Source organism: Apodemus sylvaticus, chromosome 15, assembly GCF_947179515.1.
Source record: "Apodemus sylvaticus chromosome 15, mApoSyl1.1, whole genome shotgun sequence".
In the NCBI taxonomy this organism is placed as follows: domain Eukaryota; kingdom Metazoa; phylum Chordata; class Mammalia; order Rodentia; family Muridae; genus Apodemus; species Apodemus sylvaticus.
In genome coordinates this window covers 64,832,841-64,843,830 of record NC_067486.1, presented here as the reverse complement: position 1 = coordinate 64,843,830, position 10,990 = coordinate 64,832,841, and the positions used below count along the sequence as shown (strand labels likewise).

At 50.4% G+C, this 10,990-nt stretch overlaps 1 protein-coding gene and 1 long non-coding RNA gene across 3 annotated transcripts in view; one reads left to right on the top strand and one right to left on the bottom strand.

Annotated features, from left to right (window-relative positions):
- Positions 1-762: 762 nt before the first annotated feature.
- The window catches only part of Slc49a4 (solute carrier family 49 member 4), a 76,371-nt gene continuing 66,143 nt past the window's right edge, over positions 763-10,990 (bottom strand). The window contains exons 8-9 of the mRNA XM_052158522.1: positions 9,544-9,726; positions 763-1,895 (exon numbers count right to left, since the gene is read on the bottom strand). Of these exons, the coding sequence (XP_052014482.1) occupies positions 1,780-1,895; positions 9,544-9,726 (299 nt within the window). The 3' untranslated portion in view covers positions 763-1,779. The remainder of the gene's footprint in view (positions 1,896-9,543; positions 9,727-10,990) is intronic.
- On the top strand, positions 3,044-4,208 carry LOC127665903 (uncharacterized). Of its 2 annotated transcripts, XR_007973521.1 has the most exons (4): positions 3,044-3,194; positions 3,847-3,906; positions 3,937-4,026; positions 4,057-4,208. It is a non-coding gene; the product is annotated as an uncharacterized LOC127665903 (long non-coding RNA). The 2 variants fall into 2 exon arrangements; XR_007973522.1 differs by having other exon boundaries at positions 3,847-3,966; positions 3,997-4,208.

Sequence of the window (10,990 nt, the reverse complement as noted above, 5' to 3'; positions counted from 1 at the left end):
CCATTAATTAAAGTGTTCCTCATCAGAAGCCGTACAGCAGATTTTATGTAACACCAGCCAATATTCCACACTCCTCTCTGCGTCCTCTCTCCTTAGGTGAGGGGGGTGGTGGCTATTTTGCATGTCCTTAGTGACTAGCTTCTTGTTACCTTCAGAATTCTGCCTTCGATTTCACTTTAAGAAAGATGAGGACAGAGTAAGCAGAGCTAACCCTTCCTTCATTTCTTCCCCCTTCCCTCCCTCCCTCCCCCCCTCCTCTCATGCTAAGGGAGCAGACTGGTTAGAACAGGAGCAATGCAGACGTGACTGGAGACTGGTGTTAAATCTGAGGACTTACCATTTCTCACTTGACAATTTAGGGTCTCTGAAGACACTAGGCAACCCCAGCTCCCTCCTCCGAGACCCAGGTAAGTTGGTGCATAGCTTTCAATGTGAATGTCTGGTGAGAGGTGTGTTTGCAGGCGTGCAATGGCGTACTCGGGTGAGCAGACGTCAGTACTGCCCAACCTTTCCACAGGGCTGCCAGGAGCCGGCTTACACCTGCAGAGGCTGAGCTGTAGGAAGAGCTGGCTGGCAACAGAGTTGCTACTTCAAAGGGGCAAGAGGAGGCAGGCAGTAAAGGCCGCTGTTGCTCTCCAAGTTTGGGGAAGGTTTGGTTCTGAGTTCGAGGAGCTGCGGAACATGGGCGGTCAGTGGCACAGGCTCACCACAGGGGATTTTATGACCTAGTGAAAGACAGGTCCAAGAGCCATGCAATGAGTATGTTTTTTAAAAAATCCATTATTTATAGAAAGAAATAGGTATTGGCAAAAATTCATCCGATCAAATACAATGACTTCATTGAGAACCGAGTATATTACAATCTAAATTAAAATACACGGGTGCAATTCAGAAATCACACACAGATCTTCAAACCTTCGAAGTTATACATTGTTCTTTTCCAGTGAGGGATCCTTTGACTACTCTCTAACCTGGTAAGTTACAGTGGGCGCTGGACTTCACACACAAGCCACCACGTGTGTTGAAGAAGCACATGCTCCGTGTGGCTCTCACTTCATTTTTAACAAAGTGCTAAATCACAACAGAGTTACAGTTTCACACAAGAGTCAATGTAACCCTATCAGGCGTTTAGTTACCTGCTGGCGTGACTGCCGCCGGACTCACAGACACAAGGCTGGGTGGGAAGGAGCCAGGGCCCGCGCCCAAGGACAGCGAAAGGCTTCCAACCTGATTAAAAAGGAGGAGTCCATAGGAAATGGCTTTATTAGAAAAACATGTAGTGTGCACGTGGCTACCTTCTATCACTGGCATACAGCTTGGCTATTTTGTAATTAAAATCTGACGCAGGGCTCCGACGTCTTCTGAAGTTAGTGGCATAAGTTCTATCCTCTGCTGTGTGCCCAGAAGGAGTCATCTTCATAGGACTGACACACGTGCTTCTGGCCTGCTTCAGCTCGTCAGTGGGTTAGCACAGGTACAGTGCACGCGGGGTGACTTACTCGGGCAGTGTGTCCTGTGTGAGACGTCACACCTCCGCTCCAGAGTCCGGCACAAGTGTGCTGCCAACACAGCCGTGCCACCAGCACATGTGTGCTATCCAGAGTTCAAGTCCTGCATTATTATCACCTAGTAGTCATTAAATTAATGTGAGACTCTGTAACTTAACAGAGCCTCTGAAAGAAATGTCTCTCTTCGCCTTTTCTCCCATTGCGTGTGCAATTCCAAGCAAAGGTGCAGTACTAAGGTACAGTCCCTTTAAAGTCCTGCGAGACTGCAGTCTTAAACCGAGACGACCACGTCAAGGTAGAGTCTGTCATAGGATTCCCTGAAGCACAGAATGAGAAGCAGACTGAGCAGACACGACCCGGGAAGGCACCAGTTGAACCAGGACAACTCTGTAAGACAAAAATAAAACAAACAAACAGCAGTTTTAAGCATTTCTGCAGTGTCAGCAAAGCATCACCTGCGGGAGCCTGCACTGCATTCCTAACCACACATAACAAAGGCGCCCTGGAAGCTGCTGCTCTCACTGACAGTCTGGAGGCTAAGAGGTGTGTGTGATGTATTACCACACTTTCATGTAGAATATTTAATCGATGTTATTAATAAATTTTCATCAGTTTGATACACCTTGACTTTGGTTGAAAAAAATCAATCTATTAATTTGAAGGGAAAAAAACTGATCACCTTATGTGTTAGACTGTTAATTATTTTTTAAGTGTCCTCTATCACTGGCACTCTTGTCTTGGTTTAGAAATATCAGTGGATTTAGAAAAAGAGAAAAGTCACATTTTATCCTATTTGCATGCACACACACACTGAATTAGAATATATGGAAAAATACGGTAAAACATTAAAGAATTAATCATTTCTACTTCTAGAGATACCAGTGCTACCTTTTCTAGGCTTTTTCCCTACTACCATGAATAGTCATGGATTATTTGGTTAATCTGCAAACGTTATCTAAACAGGTGATTTGGCTGTTATCTGATTTAATGCCATCAAGAGTAAGTTTAAAAACTGCTCTCCTGTCCGGGAGTAACCGGACACTCCTGGGCCACCTGCTGGGTCACTCAGCGGTGACTGCCTCTGGCTGCTGCTCAGCTGCAGGGCCCGTGGGCTGCGGATGTGCATCTGGCCAGCCTCCCTCTGCACCCACCCACCTACCCATTAATCCCAAGACTGGGAGCAAAGTAGCTTCTTGGCATGAAGAACTTGTCAATGGTGGTTGGGGACAACTTCTCTAGTCTAATATCATCAGCTCCAATGGGGAGAAAAAGAAGGAATATGGCTTTTCCTTCTTCCCTCCTTTCCACAGGTTTATATTTTCCCTTTGTTGTCCTGTGAAATGCTTTCACTCTCCAAAATGCCACTCTGGACCCCCTCCCCCACCACTGCTTCGGTTTTAACCCCAGCTCACAGAGCCCAAGAGCCACCTGTGCTGACACTGAGCAGGAAACTGAGTGGGAAAGCAGGTGCTGCTGTGACCTCTCTGTGCTCGAGAAGCAGTTTTCTCATCTCCCCATGATGATGATGATGATGATGACGATGACAACAGAGTTAAAGACAGAACTAGTGGTAACACTAGACTAGGCAGCCCACAGGTACACGGGTGCGGACCCCACTCCCCACAGGTACACGGGTGCGGACCCCACTCCCCACAGGCACACGGGTGCGGACCCCACTCCCCACAGGTACATGGGTGCGGACCCCTCCCCACAGGAACACGGGTGCGGACCCCACTCCCCACAGGTACACGGGTGCGGACCCCACTCCCCACAGGTACACGGGTGCGGACCCCACTCCCCACAGGCACTCGGGTGCGGACCCCACTCCCCACAGGTACACGGGTGCGGACCCCACTCCCCACAGGTACACGGGTGCGGACCCCACTCCCCACAGGTACACGGGTGCGGACCCCACTCCCCACAGGAACACGGGTGCGGACCCCACTCCCCACAGGTACACGGGTGCGGACCCCACTCCCCACAGGAACACGGGTGCGGACCCCTCCCCACAGGTACACGGGTGTGGATCCCACTCCCCACAGGAACACGGGTGCGGACCCCACTCCCCACAGGCACACGGGTGTGGACCCCACTCCCCACAGGTACACGGGTGCGGACCCCACTCCCCACAGGTACACGGGTGCGGACCCCTCCCCACAGGTACACGGGTGTGGACCCCACTCCCCACAGGAACACGGGTGCGGACCCCACTCCCCACAGGTACACGGGTGCGGACCCCACTCCCCACAGGTACACGGGTGCGGACCCCACTCCCCACAGGAACACGGGTGCGGACCCCTCCCCACAGGTACACGGGTGTGGACCCCACTCCCCACAGGAACACGGGTGCGGACCCCACTCCCCACAGGCACACGGGTGCGGACCCCACTCCCCACAGGTACACGGGTGCGGACCCCACTCCCCACAGGCACACGGGTGCGGACCCCACTCCCCACAGGTACACGGGTGCGGACCCCACTCCCCACAGGCACACGGGTGCGGACCCCACTCCCCACAGGTACACGGGTGCGGACCCCACTCCCCACAGGCACACGGGTGCGGACCCCACTCCCCACAGGTACACGGGTGCGGACCCCACTCCCCACAGGCACACGGGTGCGGACCCCACTCCTGCCACAGTTTCTGAGTTCCACCTGGATTTCATGGAGCTTGAGTTCCAGAGGAGCTCTGGTCCCTAGCATCATGGCTCCTCGAAGGACACTTTCTCAGGCAATTTCTATTTTATATTAAACACAGCCTGGATTTCTGATAACTTTACTAGGTAGGAGGAAGCAGTTGGGATTAAGCAGCAACTGAACTAACAGTGAGCTCTCTGATTTGACTGCCATGGTGTGCACGCTGGATGAAAGGAAGCAGTTACCTGACAGTGCGCTTCACAACGGTACCGACTAAATCGCAGCGACTTTAATTTATAGGAAGCTACATATATAGGAAGCAATGCCCGTGCCACAAGTGACTGACACATCCCAGGCCCTCCTTCAAGCAGGGCCCTTGTCCAGTATACCAAAGCTGAACATTCATTTCATTAGAAGGTGAAATTCTTTTCTGCCTAGTTTCAGATGTTTGTTTATTACTGTGTCTCTCTGAAAAGTCAAATCTTCTTTTGGAAACATACAAGCAGCAGGTGCTATTTAAAATCACATTTCAGAAAGCAAATGGTCTGAGGCAGGGGAGTACCTGCATCTCCATGCTGAAGACCACTCATATAAACTATAGCTGAGGGACAGGGAACAGGGACAGGGTAGGAGCTGGGGGTAAGGGTGGTACAGGGCGGTTACTTAAACATTTAATCTGTCTAAGTTGTAAAGCCAACAAACTTTCTGACTTTTTGAGCTCGGTGTCATAGAATATAACTGAATGCTACCCAATCCACTGAAAAGTTTGCATTCTTAACTCTTTTATTTGCTTGGCTGAGCAGTTTCCTGAAAACCTTCCCACTGATTCTCCACAGCGGAGGCAGAAGGCAGGACTACACACCACACCTATATGCGCTGCTTGCTGGCATCCACCATGCAGCAACCTTGCCCTCTGTGCTGAGGTGAAGCTCAAGCCCACATTTCACTCTGCTTGGGCCCCGCACAGCCCCTCAGCACAGGCCCTGCGCACCACGCCCACCCTGCACAGCACCTCTGCACGGGCCCCGCGCACCACGCCCACCTTGAGCAGCACCTCCGCACGGGCCCTGCACACCACGCCCACCCTGCACAGCACCTCTGCACAGGCCCTGTGCACCACGCCAACCCTGCACAGCACCTCTGCACGGGCCCCGCGCACCATGCCCACCCTGAGCAGCACCTTCGCACGGGCCTTGCGCACACGCCCACCCTGCACAGCACCTCTGCACAGGCCCTGCGCACCACGCCCACCCTGAGCAGCACCTCTGCACAGGCCCTGCGCACCACGCCCACCCTGCACAGCACCTCTGCACGGGCCCCGCGCACCATGCCAACCCTGCACAGCACCTCTGCACGGGCCCCGCGCACCATGCCCACCCTGCACAGCACCTCTGCACGGGCCCCGCGCACCATGCCCACCCTGAGCAGCACCTTCGCACGGGCCTTGCGCACACGCCCACCCTGCACAGCACCTCTGCATGGGTCCTGCGCACCACGCCCACCCTGCACAGCACCTCTGCACAGGCCCTGCGCACCACGCCCATCCTGCACAGCACCTCCGCATGGGCCCCGCGCACCACGCCCACCCTGCACAGCACCTCTGCACAGGCCCTGCGCACCACGCCCACCCTGCACAGCACCTCTGCACAGGCCCTGCGCACCACGCCCACCCTGCACAGCACCTCCGCACGGGCCCCGCGCACCATGCCAACCCTGAGCAGCACCTCTGTGCCAGTGCTGTGCACCACACCGGCCCATGCACTGCACTGGCTCTGCACAGCACCTTTGCAATGTTGGCTCATCTTCTGTCCTTCTCCCAGAAGCTGTTCCCTTCCTCTCCTTTCTCCATGTCACCATGCTTACAGTTTGACCATCTACAAGCACCATCTCCAGAACCTCCAGAGCCAACCGATGTTCAACAAAACTATCTCTCTTCTGCCCGTGAGCATCCAGTGGGCAGATTCTGTCAGTGGTCTGCTCCCTGCACTCCACAGGGAGTGTCACCAACCTCTCCAACCCAGACCCCACCCTCACACTACAGCACTCCCCTTCTGAGGCGTAGCATCCCTGGTCCACATCGATCCTCTTCACTACCGACGACGCTGCCCACCTCAGCCATGTCCCTGGGTCTTCTGAATGACAGTACAGCCCCACGTTCTGACAGCCACTTCAAAAGCTTTATGCATTTAGACAAAACTCGCTGCTGCACTTAGAACCAAATACAGCACAGAAGACAAATTTCAGAATATAAATAGGATTGCATTTGAGAACACACGGAGGACAGCAGCATCCCCGCTGGTTTTTTCTGCGATGTTATTAGAATAAGGCATCACTGCACTGTCACAGTTCATCAAGGACCTCAGAGGAACATTCCCCTTACAGTAGGGAACAAGTGCCATTCTCTTTAGAAACTGACCTTGTCAGAAAAATACTAAAAAAATTTGATATGGTTTCCTGTACTAAGGCACAACTGAAAGGCTCTGTGGCCCTGAACTCCACGCACAACAGTGGTCTCACGTTGGAGGCAACCACGGTGGAACCTATCCTGTAGCAAGGCATCCAAGTACACATGCTCATGTGAGGGAGAGGTGCACAGCTTTGAAAAATTATCCATGCAGGCACCAGACAGCTTGTTGTGGGTGGGGTAGAACCCTGTCAAGGAAGCAGAGTACTTTCCTGCGAGGAGAGCTAAACTCACAGCTCTTACAATGATCAAAACCCCAGTTGTAGCCACACATGGGGACACAGTCATTGTTGTCACTTAGGAGAGTAAGGCAGGAGGTTGGCTAGGGCCCTGGAGTCTGACTCAAGTCTGGTTAATACAGTGACACTATATCTCTTTAAAACCAAACCAACCAACCAACCAACCAACCAACCAACCAATCCAGGCTTTCTTAAAAAACAATAAATTCAGGACTTTCAAGAAAGCAATAATAGTTGAACCTTCACATCTACTTTATAGGCAGTTTTTCATCTTAGTTAGTGAATTCATCTTTAAGTTAGTGAATTATGCCACTTTCACACTGGCTTTATGGAAGATTGTCAAGTCCATTATACAAAATATTTAGGACTCTGGGCTGCAGCACTAGGAGAGATTTGAGGAAATCATTTTATAAAATTTTTAGATTTGCAGTTTATCCTGAAGTCCTTAAGCATGTGGTGCTTTGCTTCGGGATTTGCAGGCAGTGACAGCTAACTATGTATAAAGGGATTCCAACTCTGGTCATACTGCCAAGCAGCCTGTGCCCATGGTCTTGACTTTTGACACATTCGCAGGGCTTACTTCTCTAGAACAGAAGCCTGCCCATTTACACGGTAGCATCAGTGAGCTAATTACTAAGAAGGAACCAAACACGCCTCCGGGGTGTGCGCGCTGTGCTCTCACGCACCTACCTGCACATCCACTACCCACATGCCAGCATTTACTGATTACTGAAAGTTCTCGGTCTGGAAATCATCTTGGCGGATTAAATTAGTTATTACTGCAAGTTTCATTTGCTTACAGCAGCCAAGAGGTTAGACAGCTTTATACCAGCTGTTGAGATATGAGGGAGAACACACGATCAGAATCTGGCTAATGGGAGGAGCATGTTCTCCCTGGGAGGAACGTGTTCTCCCTGGGAGGAACGTGTTCTCCCTGCCAGAATAATCCTTGTAACCAGGGCAGGCAAGGGCTAGCAGAAATGGTGCTTGGTACTTTCCTGGCCACTATGCATGGCATTCCAGCTACGTCACAACAGGTGTCAATCTCTGACAGATCTACCAAAGGCTGCTGCTGGGAGCCGGGCAGTGGTGGCACATGCCTTTGATCCCAGCACTCAGGAGGCAGAGGCAGGAGGATCTCTGAATTTGAGCCAGGCTGGTCTACAGAGTGAGTTCCAAGAGGAGAAACCCTGTCTCAGCAATCCCAACACCCCCCCAAAAAAGCCTGCTGCTGGGCCTGGAAGAGCAGCGGATACCAAGCAGCTGGTGTTCTTCTGCAGTAAGACAGTGTTAAAGCTCTGACACTCGGGCTGAGTGACTCCCAGGGCCATGTGTTGTGCTGCACCTGAGAGTGGGCTCCAGCGGGAAGGTCTGGCTGCCCCTCCCTTGTCTACGTCATCTTGCCCTGTGATCTCTATCGCCATGTCCTATGAGATCTTCATCAGAGCTGGTGTACCACCATGCAAGGACCGTCTAAAACAACGAGTAAATGAAACTCTCCTGGATAAAGCATCCAGCCAGGGAGCGGGAGACTGAGTAGACACAGTTGCAGAGTGCGTGCTGATATTGGTGGCTTCCCTGCTTTACCCTGATCAATAATGTTATATATATATATACTAGAGACCAAGGGAAGAAAGTCACTGGGGACTAACACTGTCCAACATCAGCTGTTGCTTTTAAATACTGTGAGGAAACAAAGTATTTCCAGTTCACAGGAAAAACCATGTTCTGCAGGGCCACACAGACACTTAGTAAACCTGGGCCCATCAGCTGAAAAATTGTTTCTATCGTGCTCTGAGCTTTGCCACACAAAGGCGACAGACCCTGAATTTCTACTTCGACACAACTGAAGTGAGTTAAAGCAGTAACACAACAGACTGGAGACTCTGTATAGAAGGCAGATGTCTTTTCCCTAACAGTGGTGTTTTCTGTAATGGAAACAGAAGAGAAGAGGCACTGACTACATCGGTGCTCCTCCCTTGATGGCCTGCACCAGGTGTGGTGAACCAAAGCCTTTACCTGCAGCCCTGAGTGACAGGGGCCATCTCGTTTGCTGTTAATCATGTTATGAAAATCACTGTCATTTGGATACATTGTGACGTTTGGAGAAGTTCAAGTTGCCATGATTTTGCTTCCTTGTTTTGAATGTTTTGAAAATCTATCTTCTGGCCAAGGAAGTTACCACAGTTATTACTTCAATTATAGACTGGTCAGAAGTTCCCTATAAACAGCGTGGCCTCCTGGAGTAGCCTGGTTCAGAGAACAGCTCAGCCTATAGACTCACTCTTATTCATCCCCAGGGCTTTAAACCACATAAACCGCTGACACTAACTCACTGTACGCTCAGAGAGCACAGTCTACAAGTATTTTAAAAGTAATATTACCAGTGACTGTCAATGCAAACTGGAGTATTGGAATCACCTGGCCAGGGCTGGGCTAGGCAGACACTGAGGAAAGTAACCGACACTGCCCTGACCCGGCTAACTCAAACTCTCTAGGGGTGGGAGCGCCCACGGACACACTTCAAGAAACACAAATGCAGTTATTGTTTTTACTGGCATGTGAATGATTTCATAAAGTTATATGCTTTAGTGAGAACTCTCCACTCAGGTCCCCTATCTGTCAGTTCCACAAGCCTGTCTCAAAGCACATTTAGATAGTGAATAGTAATAATAATAAAAAAATCAAAATCTTACCTGTATGATAAAATGTGACAAAAAATAAAAGCACTCCCATGAACATGTTACTTAAAAAAGTGACAACGCCACAGGTAATCCCTTCTGGAACGGGGTAGACAGTTTCCACAAAAAGCTCAAAGAATATTGGAACACTGCTGTTCAGGAATACTCCCAGGAGGATGCAGGAGGCGTACAGTGTCACTGAAACAAGAACACAAACGCTTTAGTTCACGGACGGATGGCAGCAGCCATGAGTCAGGGCAGACGGGATGCTGGGCTTCCCTAAGCAGCAGTTCTGGGGCTGAGTGTCCTCCCCACAGTGGCTGATGAAGTCTGACAGAACATCACAAGGCTGTCACTGCCTTGCTCCGGTTTTCTGCAGTAAGAACAGGTTTTGCTGTTGAATGATTACCAGTTTATTTGCTTTCACTTTCTGGTGGATTATCCCAAAGCACAAAAGCGATTAGCATTAGCGTCAAAAACATTCTGGGCCAGCATGATGCACCCGCCACCCAGCCTGATGACCTGAGTCCAATCCCCAGGACCCACACGGTGGGAGGAGAGAAAAGACTCCCACGGGCTGTCCTCTGACCCCATCTGTGTGGTGTGGCACATCATGTGCACCACACAATAAATATATGTACTTAAAAAAAAGCTTCTCATGAAAAGATTAAAAAAATATACTTTTCTCTGAGTCACAGGCAAATGAGGTAAGCGAATATAATGCAGTAAGTTATAACACATCTTGTCTCATTTTACAACGTTATAGAGAACTCTAAGATGCAAGGATAAATGTAAGACACATGAAATGTTACTGGAAATTATACATACATGCAGAGACTGGTTCACGGCGGCACTGTGTGCACCCTTCCCGAGAACACAGGAGGGCTAGTCCCCAGCAGGAAGGAGCTCTGTGTCAGCCTATTTTAATAAGGTCTGTTTCCATCACAAGCACATGCTCTAATACCGTGCTGAGCCAGTCAGAGGCCAGGAGATGCTGGCCTCTAATCTAGCACTGGGGAGGCTGAGGCAGGAGGACTGCAAGTTAGAGGCCAGTCTGAGCTAGATGCTCTCTCCAAAAACCAATCAATATATAAAAATTAAAAGGTGAGGAGGGCAGGAGGGTCAGATCAGCAGCATAGCCTACTAATGCTACCTGTAGTGCATTCTGATGGAGAGGATAATGCAGTGTGGGTCCTGTAAGCACACTCAGCAGAGAGCAGCCACTCCAGCGTTACCACAGCCTATCTGCTGACAGGCCGTCAGTGACTCAAGTCTGAAGGTGCAACAGAGCTCATGGAGGAGAGCTATAATATGTACCTATATTTTACTAAAGATATCTGCTGACAATAATGCATAGAATATATATAAAGTTACAAGAAAAATATTTTTACTATAAACATTTCTTAAGAAAATATTGCTGTACAGGGCTACAGATAGTGAGGGCATTAAACCAAATCTCTTA